Source organism: Musca autumnalis, unplaced genomic scaffold (assembly GCF_047663935.1).
Source record: "Musca autumnalis isolate F117 unplaced genomic scaffold, ASM4766393v1 scaffold_1, whole genome shotgun sequence".
NCBI lineage: Eukaryota > Metazoa > Arthropoda > Insecta > Diptera > Muscidae > Musca > Musca autumnalis.
This window is the reverse complement of record NW_027411644.1, coordinates 90,868,003-90,884,494: the sequence shown is the minus strand read 5'-3', so window position 1 is coordinate 90,884,494 and position 16,492 is coordinate 90,868,003. Positions and strand designations below refer to the sequence as shown.

Here is a 16,492-nt window from a genome sequence, read left to right as displayed (position 1 = left end):
GTTAGTCTTCTACCAGAAATATAACGTAAGCAAGGAAGCCAACCATTTATGTACCGAGGCCTTTACATACAAGCCACTTAAATGCTGACAGAGTTCCTTACGACAACTTCAATTCCCGCTATTACGACATACATTCAGGTACTAGCTATAATTTTATTTTACCAGCTTAACTGATATCCCCTACATACGTACATATTACCTTTTAATATCTTTTAATTACTTTCAAAGCTTAACAAGATTTCTATCGTTTGTTTTTATCTGCAATTTTGCTCCAAACTATTTTTGGCCCAAAAAATAACAATACAAACCTAATTAAAGCCACTTCATTGCATCTGAAAAAAAAAAAATAAAACAAACTTCCATATCTTCCCCTTCAAACACACACACGCACTTTCATTCAATTATTAGCGTAGCGTCGTCGTATGTATATTTTTAAAGCTTTATCTTATCACTGAAACCAAAATAAAACAGAAAAAAAAGTTGTATACAAATTGTTTTCTCTTTGTTCCACTGTCGTTATTCATCATCATCATGATCGTTCATCATCTCCGTGCCGTCTACATATGAATGAAGTTTAAGTTTTGTATGTTACATACAAACATACATATTTTCGAATAATATGTCAATCAAAAACAAAACAAAAAAACTCTTGCCACATACACACGATCTTCTGTAAACACAAAATAAAGATCTTCACGATAATCTGAGACTTAAATGGGGCTCGCCCAAAAAAATCTACATACCACATAATATACATACACTTAAAGTTTGTCTGTCCATCTGACTGAGTGCCTGCTTGCCTGACAAGCATACAAATGTATCCCCCAACTACTAGAATGTGCCACCATTGTCATCTCCACTATGCCCACTATGCATTGCATACATCATAGTTAATTTGTATACCCGTTCCCACCAGGGAGACAGGCCGCGGTTAGACATTCTTACTCGTTTCATTGTGCGGCTCTCCTCAATTCACTTGTAATTACTCTCATTGATTAATAGATGGGGGTTGCCACCTGCATGTTGGAGTCTCATGAAATATCATGGAAGATTAAAAAAAAATTGTTTTATTTAGGATTAAATAGTGTAGTATTTCAGAGAACCTTTCGCAGACAGATGGGAGCTCGCCTTGTCGTCACATTTGTACATTGGGGTTTTCTAAAAGTACATTCACATTTACGAAATGTGGATTTCAACTGTCAATTCTATTACGTATACGTAGAAGGAAATCCACTCAACCAAAAGCCTTCAATGGAGAGTAGATACTTCGTGTTCAACGAATAAAGTTTCATAACCTTCACTTAATGAAGACTCCACAGTAATTCTGGCGCCCAACTAATGACATTTCGAGTTCCGTCCTCTTTAATTTGTACACCTGGCGTACATTTAGATTAGTACTTGGCACTTTGTTCGAAACAATGGCATAATGACCCAACACCAACAAAATACTTCGGTTTAGGATGGGCTATTACAAAAATAATCGAAAATGTTTGTTATTTTGTACATTCAGTATAGAATTTTACAGAAAGTTTTCGTTTTCACCCATTAAACAGAACGGACATTAGACATTCTAACTTTGTGCAAGGGATCACTAGGTAGAAAACAGCAAGCCCGATTTCGTAGGCTAACGTGGAGTTTACACTAAACATATAATACTATCTAGGCGTTTACACCAGACAGTTTGTCTTCAAATACAACTCTGATTTCTTAGATCGAATTCCATATTAAAGTAATTTTATGATAATGCAGTAGTGGGTAAGTCGATCTTGGAACGCCTAATTTCAATAAATTATTTCATTGAAATCACTCTACTGTGGTCCGGGACATAGTAGAGTAATATCATGAAATTGCTGTAGTAGGGGACTCGATCTAAGAGCGCCTAATTACACGATTTTTTTAAAGGAAATCACACTAGTGTGGACCGGGACGTTGTTTCTAAAACAAATGCTTTAAATTAGGGGTTCTTAGATCGACTTTCACACTAGAGAAAAATCACGAAATTGTAGTATTGAAGAACTCGATCTAAATAAGCCTTAATTAACGCAATTTGTTTCTCGAAACAACTCTATTGCTTGGTTTACATTTACAAAATCCACTCGTTTTCAACTGTCAAATCCATAGGCTAAACGTCAAATGAAATCCAGATGAGATTTCATTTGACGTTTGAGCTATGGAATTGACTTAGCATATGTTTCCACTTTTTTAAATGAGGCTTATTCTGAGCGAATTTTCCCCGTAAGTTTTGGTTTACCGCGTTTCAACTCAAGGGAGAAAGTGAAAAAACTCACGGGGAATTTTCGTTCCGAATTACCACAAATATGTTTTCCCTTACCAATATACACCGATACCGTTACAATTCGTATGGTAACTCTACGATCCCCATGGAATCAATGTGAAAACCTAGCATTTTCTTAACTCTCTTCACGATACGATTGTTGTGTTCGTCGGGATAGATAGATGGTCGTCGGTCGGTCAATTAAAGTACACACACTTCACTTTCCACCGTCATCGCTATCCCAACAACAACACATCAGAATAACCCAACTGTGGTGCTGGTCGTCGTGATGGTGTTGGTGGCGGTTACTTAGATGGATGGATAGTAAGTAGATGATGGCTTGTGGAGAATACACAATGAATTGTTGTTACTGCTCTATTCATTGTTGTTGTTGCTGTTCATCATCATCGTAGCCGCCGTAGTTTCAACGTAGTTGTTGTTGTCGTCGTAAATACCAAACAAATACCAGCGTACACATAATGGAGGCATGCAATGCATGCCCCACCGCCGCCCGTTAAAACGTTCCCATTCGGGCCATGGAGGGGTATCGTTCACAGGGCAGGGCACATGAATGAAAGATGTGTATGAAAATAAAAAACAAACGACCGACTGACAAACGAAACGAATAAAATCTATTTTTCTTTCTTGACTTTTGCGAAAAAACAAAAATATTCATTTTCAGTTGGATTTTGAGCGGCGTTGAAGTTCGGTGGCGGTGGTGTTGCTATTACAAATATGGCGTCGGCAAGTGAAGATATTATTGTTGTTGTGGCAATTGTCGGCAAAGTGTGCTAACGAATTAAACAAAAAAAAAAAAAAAGAAATTTCGCAATCAAACAAATAAGCAAGTAAGCAAAAAAACAGACGACACATAAAAAATGTCTCAATGCCTAATAGTTTGTGTGGCCATCATATTCAAAAAGTAACAAAAAAGAAAAAAAACGAAACACCAAAATAAGTAATTGAAGAAATTATCAAAATTATTACAAATCAAAATCAAAAAAGTTCACCTTTATTTCAACAATAACAAGAACAACAACTACAAGAGCAACCGTAATAGCAAACAACAAAGGCGTCAACAATAAAATGTAAGACCCATCATTATCTATGATTTGATTAATATTAATTTCCAATAAAAGAAATTTTTTAGCATGACTGTCATACGTACAATCAGTAAACGATCGAATTGGATCACGTTTTGATTTTTGTTGTTGCCGTTTTTTGGAAAGTTCATATCACAAACTTTGGCCATTCATAGATATCTACCTACCTAGTCTTTGAATGTTCGAGTCATTGTTTTGAACATTAGCAATTTGTTAGTTGAGTTAATTAGTTTCACATTTTTTTAGTCGCTTGCAATTCATATCCCTCTGAGTGTGTGTGTCTGGTCTGGGCGTAATGGCATTCCTATGCCATCATAAAGTGATGTGTTATTAATCAATTAAATATTCCTGGGAATTTGTTCTACACACCATATTTTTGCACATTCGAACAAATGATAAGTTATCAATAGATATCTTTATCTCCCTCTCTCTCGAAGAAGAAGAAGAAGAAGAAAAAAGGAAACGGAAATGCTAAAGGAATTTAAGGTTGGTTTTGTTTTGCAGTTTTTTTCTAACGGTAATACTTGCAATACATAATGGATGTAAAAAAACCTAAAGTCTGTGTTTAGACACACAAATTTCTCGGGAAAGTAAATTGAGAGAGCGGAGAGGAAAGAGCTCCTCAATACTCTTTCCTACCCCCTATTGCCTAAAAACTGAATTTACTTTCCCGTGTGTCTAAACACGGACAAAGCATTTGTTGGAAGATAAATGGCAACCCTGTCAAAAAAGGAAACAGAAGCAGAGTTTACTCACTGTAAAAATTCTCTGCAAAGGCGTCGTCGTTATACAACGTTCACAAAGGATAATTGTTGATGCTTAATTTCTTAAGTTACCAGTCCACATCACATGTTTGGTAAACTACGAAGTCAATTGATCTGCTCTGGTATTTTAAATGACAAATATGACCAAATATATTGTAGCAAGCAACTCGGAGGTGAAAATATAATTATCGCAAACTAATAGTAAATGGAAACATCAATGGAGATGACATCAATTAATGATGGAGGTTTAATTATAAGAAATGGTGGCCATCCGAGCAGACAAAATATATTGCCGTAAAGGATAATTTTTATAACAACAAAGCAACATGTGACATTGGCTTAGCTCATTCTTTAAAGTTACCAGGCCATATGACCTTAATTTTGCTAATGAAATACATATATAATCGGTCCCTGCCAATGTCTTTTGGGCTTGACTACTTCTGGAAAAGACCCAAGAAGCACAGATCGACAAAAAACTATTCGTATACTAAAACGGGAAATTTTTGTGTAAGTCTTATGTCACACGCTGAATCTTGCACTAAAAACTTTCCCATTTTATAGGAGTTCTTTGATCGAGTTCCACACTACAGAAATTTCATAAAATTACTCAAGTATGGAACTCGATCTAAAAGCCTGGGTACATAAGCTGCTTCGCCTGGTTGCCTTGCTTTCCTGCTTCATTTCTGACGTAATAAAAATAAAAGAATTAAGGCCTGCGTAAATAAGCTGCCTTGCCTGATTGCCTTGCTTTCCTGCTTCATTTCTGACATAATAAAAATAAAAGAATAAAGGAGGCCGAGCAAATTTCGAATTGGGTTGACCTTTTCTTTTTTATTCTTTTATCAGAAGCAAGCAAGGTAAGCAGGCTAGGCAACTTATGTACTCACCCCTTAAAGAAGGCCGAGCAAACTTCGAACTGGGTTGCCCTTTTCTTTTTTATTATTTTATCAGAAGTAAGCATGGTAAGCAGGCAAGGCAGCTTATGTACTCAGCCCTTAAGAACTCATAATTTCATGAAATTTATTTCGTCGTGTGGCAGGGGGCTAAGTAATTTCTGGTAAAAAATAAGACAATGTACGACCTAATTGAAATAGGATTCCGATATTTCTTTATTCCTTTAACAGAAATGACATATGCAAGAATGCCATGTAGCTTATGTATCTCCGCCTTCGTCATCCTAATAACATGAAATGTGTTCCAAGTCATGTCAATGAGAAAAATGCAGGATTATCTTAAATAATATAAGATCAGCACTTGAGATGAAACCGAGATAATAGAACAATAGGAGAAAGATCGTGTTTTTGAAATTGGGCGTCATTTTCCAGGTAAAATGAAACATAGGCTGACTTTCGTATCGTCATTTGCTTTGTGTTGTTTAAACTTCGTCAACATATTTCAGTTGCACATTCGTACATTGTTTCTCGAAAATGCAACTAAATGTATCAGAAATAAAAATGATACATCTTTGCTTTTTACCTCTGTTGAAAATGCGTATTTTTGATGTTTTGAGTTAAGAAACATAATACTTCGCACATTTTCAGTCATTTGTAATGCAACTGACAATACGGAAGTCAGCCATTCTGCATCGTGGCGCCCAATCAAAAACATAACATAAACAGGAACGCATTAAGAAACAAAATCCAACTTCTCTTCTTGTTTACTGGCATTCATTATTAATTGTCGGAGTATGTTCCAAGTTTATTGCTTTTGGAAGCTATGGCGCCCAATTAAAGATATTTCCAAATCGATTGAAATCATCTGTAGTGCGGTTCTCTCATTAATTTGTTGAGTTACCGACAAAAATCGATAACATTAAAACGCAAAATTATTGCTCTGTTCCAGAACCTGCAAGAAGCTACTACTTTTTACTGCGATACAATTTTTCCCTTTATGTTATCGAAAAAAGTAGTAGATTCTTGCAGTACTGAAACAGACCATATGAATGAAATATTCAAATAAAAGTTGACTACACTGTTGGTTGAACTTTACGACTACTTTTTATTTGTCGCTAACTTGCCGAATAATATCCTTAATTACCGAAATTATAAGCATTTTAATTTTACCGATTTTTTCGGTAACATATACATTCGCCTAATGTATTTGTTCTGTTTCGAAATGAACCATAGGTACCTTTTGACATTCTGAACACAATAAAAAATCCAACGCATTTTGGAAGTCACCTGTAAATCTACATCCATTTAAATCCCTATTACGATCACTATTCTCAGATCATCAGGAACGCCCAATTAATTAATTTTCCAAATTGAATGAAATCATCAGGCGGCCAATCTATTCTATTTCCCATGGGGCCATATCGAGTTTTTGATATTCTGGATGCCAACTTTACATCTACGTTGTTTATACTCCAATTTACCATCGCTGCTCTCAACTCATCTAGGAATATCTCTCGCGCAGCTTTCGCACCCTGTTCTAATAAGACTGTAATCCCACCAATGCACGATGGGGCCAATGGCAGGTTTTTGAGGCAAAAAGTCATTTTTTCAAGTCAGCAATTGAAATCAAATAATAACGGAATTATATTCTTAACACTTTCAAACCTCCAAAACCAAAAAATTACAATCTGGCAACGACCCACGGCGACATGCCAAGCTTTCAAAGATGTCATAATTATGATTCCGTTTATTTCTGACATTCAGTCGTAATTAAACAATTTAAGTATTTTGGCGCCAAAACCTGATCTGTTGATACTATCTATTTTTTAAAAATGGAAAATACGGGAAATGGTATGTAAATTAAGATTATTATTAAAAGTGTAAATGTAATATTAGATGTGGTCAATAATTTGTTGTGTCAGTAAGTGATGGTTTTTGATGTAGTCTGTGGTATCGTCCATGTGTTCTTTGGAGTAGAACTTTCGGCTTCAGGGTGCTTTGTCGTAAAAATATTTATCTGGTGAAAGGTGACAATGTCGGCTAACAGATTTTGAAAAGAATTTTTGCGTATACTTGCGAATAAAAAAATTATCAACTTCCAGATTTCGTAAAACTTAAAAATTTGGATATTTTTAATTTTTGGTTGGAAAATCAGCGAAACCCTAAAAACGTTATAGAATGGATTTCTGCAAAATTTAATCGAGGTGTCAAAGACAACTTCGTGACCGAAGTTAAAAAGCAAATTTTTAATATTTGTGCACGCCTTAACCAAAAATGGATACAAAATTGGAGGTCAAAAAGTCGTGTATTACAATTTGAAAGCTTATGGTTAGCTAGCGACACAGTATTTACGCTAGAACAAGGTAATGATAAAAAGAAGAGAGGGCGCCCTAATGTGGATTATAGTGAAGGAAGAAAACTTGCTTCGGAAGTCTGCTATGAACACGGCAACAATACCAAACCCTTGATTCATGCCGCCTCTGTTTCGGCCAATTTGTCAAAAGAAAAATATTTAAACTATGTTCTCAAGGAAGTTCGGTATCAACCAACTAAATTGAGAAAACAATTAACTTCGACAGAGAAAATTTATGAACGATATATCTAAATCTGAACCGATTTAAATATGATGTCTCAATAATGTTTTCTAGACCAAATTCCGTCACACACTTTAAATTTCATCACAATTGGACATATATAGCTTGATTGCTGCACGAAATACCTAAAATCGGGTGAAAATATATATGGGAGCTATATCCAAATCTGAACCGATTTCGATATAATTTGGCATACTTTTTTTCTAGACGTAATTTCGACACACATTTTAAATTTCATCGAAATTGGACAGAATTTGCGTGTTTGTTGCACCAAATACCTAAAGTCGGGTGAAAATATATATGGGAGCTATATCCAAATCTGAACCGATTTCAATATAATTTAGCAATCATATTTCTAGACCAAATCCTGTCACACGATTCAAATTTTTTCGAAATTGGACAGAAATTGCGTGTTTGTTGCACGAAATACCTCAAATCGGGCGAAAATATATAAGGGAGCTATATCCAAATCTGAACCGATTTCAAAATAACTTTGCAAACTTATTTCCAGTCCGATTTCCGCCACATATTCCAAATATCATCATAATTGGACAGAATTTTCGTGTTTGGTCCATCAATTACTCGAAATCGGGCGAACATATGTATATATGAGAGCTATATCTATATATGAACCGATATCAACCAAATTTGGCAGATTAGCTTCTAGGCCGATTATAAACATCTGCACGAAATTTTGAAGGTCTAGCTTGCCCCTGCGATTTTTTGCCTCAAAAACATGTCATCGGCCCCATCGTGCAATGGAAGTTATCCCATTTTCCTTGGGCCCAAGGTTCTTTGGTTCTCCAGTTATAATCTTCCTACTTATATTGGTCGTCACGTTGGCGTATGATGCAGATGCGATGGATGAATCGACAGTGCAAATGTTGACTTCTTCGAAGCAATATAATGTAATTCAGAACAACTCAACCTCTACACCGTCGTTGGTCGTCTTAGGTGTCAATCGAGAGGTATTTCTTCTAAAACCGTATGTCATTGAAAGGTTTTATACTGCCAGACAGTTGGTTCACTTTCCTTCTCATAGTGAATTCGACTTCAATTACTTGGTAATGAACCCAACTTCGCTGACTTTTCTGGTTTTTTTCCTTTTGGAATCTGTGAATTAGCCTTAATAATTGAAGGCTTATCCTTAAGGCCTCGGTACATAAGAAGCCTCGCCGGCTGATAAATTGTATGCAGCCCAACAGTTGATTCACTTTCCTTCTCCTGGGGAATTCGATTTCAGATCCCTTGATCTGCTTATCTTTAGAACTCGACGCCGAACTTGCCGCCATCTGGTCCAATTTCCAATTTTCCAGTTTAGCTGGAACTTCCTGCATCTTATCAAGAGAGGTTAAGCCTTTTAGCGATATGGAAGCTCCTTTTGGTAAGGAAGCTAGATGAGGATAAGGCCACGTTTATATTATAGCCTTTTGCAGGGTTAACCTTCTTAATGAGGATTTATTTAACGTATACGCAAAGGAATTGACATTTGAAACCCAGTGGGTTTGTTAAATCCGGTTATATATAAACGTACTATAAGATATAATATCCTAATGTTGATTTCTTCGGGGCAGTTTGATGTAGCTCTGTAGATCCCATTCTCTTCAATATCGTTGGTCGACTTGTCATAAGTCACTGATAGATTTTACTCTGTCCATCAGTTGTTTCACTTCTGGTGAGAATTAGGATCAATAGTCTAAAGGCCTCGTCACATAAGAGAATTTCTGGCTTAATTCATCCTTTTATTAGGTCGAACTTGGTCTTTAGTCTTTTATCAGATATGACTTCAGCAAGAATGCCATGCTTCTTATGTGACGAGGCCTTAAGGCTTAAGAACTCGGTACTAGGAAGCATGGCTTTCATGCTTAAAGGCCTCGACGCATAAGAAGCATGGCATTCTTGCTGAAGTCATATCTGATATAAGACTAAAGACCAAGTTCGACCTAATAAAAGAATGAATATCTGATAAAAGACTAAAGACCAAGTTCGACCTAATAAAAAGATTTCAGAATCGCATTTGAATTAGGTCGAACTTGGTCTTTAGTGATTTACCAGATATTACTTAAGCAAGAATGCCATGCTTCTTATGTGTAGAGGCCTTAAGTCATTTCATGCTGGTAAACAAGACAAGCCAAATTCGAACTTGGTTGCCCTTTTCCTTTTACTCTTCTACATGAAATGATTTAAGCAAGAAAGGCAGCCTCTTAGGCCTGTATCATTAGAACTGGGCCTTTATACTTAGAGCTGGGACCGCGATGCGTTCTCAATCTTATCAGGATGTGAATGTCGCCGCCTTGGGATCCAATTTTCCTGTTAAGAGGAAGCTACTACATATACCCGTACGGGTATATGTATACAGAGGATGCTCCTTTGAGCGATTTGGACATTTCATTGGCTTGAAGCTAGATGACAATAGTTCTCAAATTTCCTCATAGAGCCCTCGACACATAAGAAGCATGGCATTCTTGCTTAAGTCATATCTGGTAAATGACTAAAGACCAGGTTCGATTTGGACATTTCATAGGCTAGGTAGTTCTCTTAAAACTAGATGACGATAGTTCTCAAATTTTCTCATAAATCTGAGTTTACCACTTGTATTAGAGTGTTTATTGACTCCAATATGTGGTAGCTCATCGTTACGTATTTTTGGTCATTGTTTATTTAGCTTTGGCACTTTTTGTGGTCTGGTCAATTGGTGACTCATTTATTTTGGAAATAGTTTAGGCTTTCTTGATGCCCAACTTATGACATTTTTCCTTGCATGATGAGATAGGAAGATATGGCGCCCAACGTAGGGCTATTCGCACTATTCGCATCCTAATTATCTCTTCTCTGTTTTTTTGGCACTCAACTAACGGCAATTTTATTTAGCGTAGAAACATTTACTTAAGGGTTAGACCCAACGAATTATAATTACAAATTCCTCTGCTGCTTTTGTATTTTGGCGCCCAACTAATGACAATACTTTTTCATTTAATACCAAATAGATCTCCTTTAAAAATGACATGTTGATTTATTACAATCGGAATTCATACATATTGGAATATGGCGCCCACCTAGTGAAGTTCCAAATTCAATGTTCATAACAAGTATTTTGGGGCGTAACTAATGACCCCGAAGAATATATTTTTCAGGATCACAATAAAAGACAGGTTGGGTCGAATAGTTATTCTAATGACATTATTCATTTCAAGGCCGAGTGGGCCCTTACTTTTGTCCGGTGGACTCAAAATATGGGAATAACCAAGAGGTTTGAGAAGGAGATGACAGTTTTGATCTTATATTCCCCCATGAGTCGCGATCTTTTATTTGATTCACAAATATCAAGATAGATTCAGTGGTTTGTATGGTTACCTTGCTTATTAACGTTAAAGGAGCATCGAAGTCAAAATTTGAGTTTGGTTCTGACATTTCCTTATGATGTGCCATTTGATAAGCAAGGCGTCTAACGCTGACAGTCTTATGTTGTCTTAAGTGTTCAACCATTTCTGTCTTTCCTTCTTCCCAACACCACCATTCACAGCCGCGATGTTATTGGGATTAAGTTTTAATACTCTTCCTCTCATCAAATCCATTTCCGAAGTCTTTAAATTCTCACCATTGAAACTAACAACGAAAACGATTCGCATAATCACAGACAGTTTGAAATTATGTGTATTTAACAGAAAATTACAGTTTCCTGTATGCAGTTTTTTTCATGCATGTGTGTTTGTGTGTTACTGTGGCCACAATGGAAATGCAAAACATTGAGGCGGCGGCAAACACTACAAATGCCACACATTGTTCCACATTTAATGAATAATAGTGAAAATGCGGTCACTTGTATAGAAAAAAGTTAGACGATCGTCGTCGTAGTTGTCAACAGGTTAGAAAGCAACACAAATGTGATTTACACACATCACCATCACTTCAAACATTTTGTTTTTGTTTGAAGACCTCAGTGTGACATTCATTTGTCCATAGGTTATTGTTATGAACTTTTTTCTGTTATTTTATCTCATCTTTTTCTACTTCTTTGCTTTTTCAGAATCGTCTTTTTCCCAGCGGCAGCACCTCACCATTTCGCCGTGTTTGGGAACACTCATCATTGCGTTCACCACGTTCGGACAGATATACCCTTAGTCCAAGGAAAAGTTGTAATCAGGATCAACGTTGTTCTAGCCCCATGATTACAACAGACGATGATGTCTTTCTGGCCGGTACTGTACCTGTCAAAGATGACATCAAACGGCATCAGCTACAACCCTCGGTTCGTACATTTTCCGATAAGATGATGCCGGCGGCACAACCAACAACCAAAACAACGCGAGTTGGATCATGGGCCATTTCATTTGAACATTTATTAGAAGACCCCGCTGGTTTGGCCACATTTGCTGAGTTCCTTAAACTTGAATTCTCTGCTGAGAATATTTACTTTTGGACAGCCTGTGAGCGATATCGCAACACTGAAAGCCAGGCGGAAAGACAAACTCAGGCGAAACAAATTTTCAACAAACACATGGCCCGCAGTTGTTGTGAACCCGTAAATTTAGACTCACAGACACGTAACATCAGCCCAGAAGCCTTGGAATTGGCTGATAAGGAACTGTTTGCAAAGGCCCAAAAGCAGATTTTCCATTTAATGAAATTCGACAGTTACCAAAGATTTATACGTTCCGATCTATATAAGAATTGTCAAAACTCCGAGGATAAAAATCACCCTTTACCCTATGGTTCTGAAAATTTAGATGCCCTATTGAAGACAAATTTTTTACAAAGTGCCTCGCCAAAGGTAAGTGCTAATGCTGCGAATGCCTACAGCTTGCTAAGTTAATGCTTATAGATATCCTCTTCTTCTTCATCGTTCTTTGTAAATTTAGTTAAAAAAATCGGCCAGCAACGCGGAAGATCGCCGACGTAAAATACTATTACCCTGGCATCGGAAGACAAGGAGCAAGTCACGTGATCGCATTGATGGCGAAACGGCCACAGATGACACAAAGGTAGCTGGAACCCATAATGCTTTGAATACTCTAATAATGCCCGCTGGGGGCAAAATGATACAATCGAAATCCGCTGAAACCCTGAGATCCTCATTGCCAACCTCACTGAAATCCCTCACCTCGGCAACATGTTCTCTGTGCCGTGTAAAATTTTCCGATGAGGCCACAACAATTGTCCAAATAAAACCCCACGAAACAGTGGGTCAACTGGTGGAACGTTTGCTTGAGAAACGTGGTCTACGCTATCGCATATACGATGTCCTACTCAAATCGCAAAATAAAACAATTGATCTACAGGCGAGCTCGCAAGAAATTGCCGGCGAAGAAGTTGAAATTGAACAATGCATTACCTTTAAACTCTATTTACCGGATCCCAAGGTTATATCGGTCAAGAGTAAACCAAAGAAACAATTGCATGAAATTGTCTCGTCAATTTTGCAAAAATACAACTATGATATGGCCACGGTGGATGTTTTAAGACGTGATACAATGGAAAGTATGGATCTTAATCAATCGGTGACCAATGTGGATGGTCAACGTTTACATGTCGTCTTAAAGACAACGAATTTTTCCACCACCTCCAAATCCCGTAATGGTGCTGCAGACTATCAAAACGATAATATATCGCTGAACTATTTGAAATCAAAAGAACTGGCTAACGAATTTATTGCGCGCAATGCTAAGAATAATTGCATTAGTAGTTCCGAATCTAATCTTAATGTTTTAAGTTCTCGGGAGAAAATGTCATCGAATCAACTAATGGATTTGGGCGAATTGAAGGTGAGTTCCATATTTTACATGTTTTAATTGATAACTAATAATTCTCAATGTCGATAGAACTTCTTGTAGTAGAAAAGTTGGCGATAAAAATTTCTCTTATTAGTCGAGAATCTACACTTTTCGTAATAGAAAAGGTGTCGATAATGACATTTCGTAGTAGAAAAATTGTCGATAACAACTTTTCGTAAAAGCAATTTTGTCGATAACGACCACTCATAACAGAAAAGTCGTCGATAACAACTTTCCCCAATAGAAATGTTGTCGATAACAAACTTTTCGTTACAGAAAAGTTGCCGATGACAACACTTTGTAATAGAAAAGTTGTCGATGACATCATTTCGTAGCAGAAAAATGGTCGATAAGAATTTTTTCTTATAAAAAATTTTCGATGACAACTTTTCGTAATAGTCGACAACAACTTCTCCTTATAGAAAAATTGTCGATAACAACATTTCCTAAAGCTGGGTACACATTGTCAGTTTTGAATGACAGCTTTGTTGTTGCTTGCTAGTGTGGCCGTTCATTTTTGTCATTCATCATGCAACCACAAAATACTTTGTGGTTGCTGGACGGTTGGACAGTTATCGATAATTGCAAAAAATCGTCATTTAAAACTGATAATGTGTACTGTACTTTATAGAAAAGTTGTCGATAGAAAGAGTTTATTATAGAAAAAATTGTCGATAACAACTTTCCATTATAGAAAGTTTATCGATAACAACTTTTCAGCCTAAAAATGTTGCGGATAACGAATTTTCGTAAAATAAAAATTGTCGATAATAACTTTTCGTAGAAGAAAAGTTGTCGGTAACAGCACTTTGTAATAGAAAAGTTGTCGATGACAACATTTCGTAGCTGAAAAATGGTCGATAACACTTTTTTCTTATAAAAATTTGTCGATAACAACTTTTCGTAATAGAAAAGTTGTCGATAACAACTTTTTGTAATAGAAAAATGGTCGATAACAATTTTTCATAATAGATAAATTGCAGATAAGAAATTTTCATAATAGAAATGTTGTCGATATAAACGTTTCGTAATAGAACAGTTGTCGATAACAACTTTTTGTAATAGAAAAATTATCGATAACAACTTTTCATAATAGAAAAATTGCAGATAAGAAATTTTCATAATAGAAAAGTTGTCGATAATAATTTTTCGTAATAAAATATTGTTGATAACTTTTGCTATAGAAAACTTTCGATAAACATGATTCGTTATAGAAAAGCTATCGACAACAATTTTTCGTAGTAGAAAATTTGTAGATAACAACTTTTCTTTATAGAAAACATATCGATAACAACTTTTCATTATGGGAAAATTGTCGATAAAAACTTTCTGTTACAAAAAAGATACCGATAACAAGTTGTCATAAAAAAATCTCGATAACATATTTTCGTAGTTGAAAAAATTTAAGATAACTTTTCGTTATAAAAATAATTATAAGTAAGTTTGCGATATCTTTTTCGTAGTCTATAACAACTTTTCGTTATAGAAAAGTTGTACATAACAACTTTACAGTATAAAAAGTTGTCGATAACAACTTTTTTTATACAAAAATTTTCGATAACGACTTGTCGTTATAGAAAACTTGTCGGTAATAACTTTTCGTTATATACAAGTTGTGGATAACAACTTCTCGTTATAGACTGGTTGTCGATAACAACTTTTCTGTATAGACAATTGGTCGATAAAAACTTTTCGTTATAAAAATTTTGTCGATAACAACTTTTCGTTATAGAAAATTTTTCGATAACAACTTTCCGTTTATCGATAATAACTTTTCGTAATAGAGAAGCTATCGATAATAACTTTTCTTAATACAAAAGTTATCACTAACAACTTTTAGCTACAGAAATGTTTCGATAACAACATAGAATAGTTTTCGATAACAAGTTTTTGTTCTTGAAAATTTATCGCTAATTACTTTAAAAGCTAATTTTTCGTTAATATAGTTCGTTTAGTTATTCTTATTTCTAATCATTTGTATTGTTCCTTCTTCCTTTTTTAGTCCAATGAGAGTGGTTCCGAAACATCTCTATTTTATGACACGCTAAATGGCAAGAAAGCTGGATCATTTAATTTAAAATCCAGGGGAAAAATTCCAATTCTCACGCGACAACATTCCAGTGAAACTCAAAGTTCGACAAGTGAACTAAATAAACCAATTATAGCCAAACTCAAAGCAGGTGCAAAATTACAAGTAACCGAAAGAGTGGCTGAAAAACAAGGTAAGATCCAAACATAACCTCACTTTTCTAATGAACTCAAACTAATTATCGCCAAGCTCTCAACATAACCTCACTTTTTACTCAACACAAACTAATTTTCTCCTTATGCTTTTCTTTCCTTTTTCAGATGAATTACTCATTAGTCTTAAATCCCGTTTTGATAATCCGCCAATGACAAGCAGTACTCAAGTCACTTCAAATCTGTTATTGCCTTTGGAGCATTTAAGAAACAATAAAGAAAATCAAAATGAAACAGCTTTACAATTACGCCAAATACGTTCCAATTTAAGTCCTGTAAATAAAACATCTCAACACGAACTTCCACAAACACCTCCTCCTCCGTTGCCGGTGGAAAAACCACCTTCCCACCTTTTGAGGAAAAAATCGCTAACCTTAAAACGTAGCTCCCTCTCGAGTACGACGGAGGATAATGAAGCGGATGTATGTTCAAATCATTCCGATGCTAATGAAACTAGTAGTGCAGCTTGTAAAGGACCCCCACCTTTACCACCAAAACCAAAGGTTTTACCAACAAAACCCTCAAATTGGGGTGCTAATAACTCAGATTAAACTAAGACACACACACACAAACACGCCTACGCACATACATATGATATACTATAAACTATTGATGGAATCCATATTATGTTATTGTTTTAATGTTTAAGTTTATGTTTGTATTATTATTATTATTACGATTACTGAAAAACTTTATGATTTTATACGAATGTATGTTGTATATATTTATTTAGTTCAAGTTTTGTTACTAATTTTAAGCAGGTATTATCACGTCTATGATATAAAATTTTATAGAACTTCAGAAAAGTTTTACATTTTTTAACAAATAAAATAAATTATAACACCTATAAA

The 16,492-nt window shown here is 35.6% G+C and overlaps 2 protein-coding genes across 5 annotated transcripts in view; one reads left to right on the top strand and one right to left on the bottom strand.

Annotated features, from left to right (window-relative positions):
* The window catches only part of LOC141390492 (uncharacterized), a 51,596-nt gene that overhangs the window by 12,775 nt on the left and 22,329 nt on the right, over nt 1-16,492 (bottom strand). The window lies entirely within an intron of this gene.
* Nucleotides 1-16,492, top strand: part of LOC141403316 (regulator of G-protein signaling loco-like) — a 27,491-nt gene extending 10,999 nt beyond the window's left edge. For 2 of the 4 annotated variants that reach the window (XM_073985521.1, XM_073985515.1), the window contains exons 3-6: nt 11,657-12,400; nt 12,489-13,391; nt 15,403-15,622; nt 15,750-16,492. In XM_073985521.1, coding sequence (XP_073841622.1) covers nt 11,657-12,400; nt 12,489-13,391; nt 15,403-15,622; nt 15,750-16,192 — 2,310 coding nt within the window. In that variant the 3' untranslated portion in view covers nt 16,193-16,492. Of the gene's footprint in view, nt 1-2,418; nt 3,364-11,656; nt 12,401-12,488; nt 13,392-15,402; nt 15,623-15,749 lie in introns of those variants that run through there. The other 2 variants (XM_073985531.1, XM_073985542.1) reach the window with 2 other exon arrangements.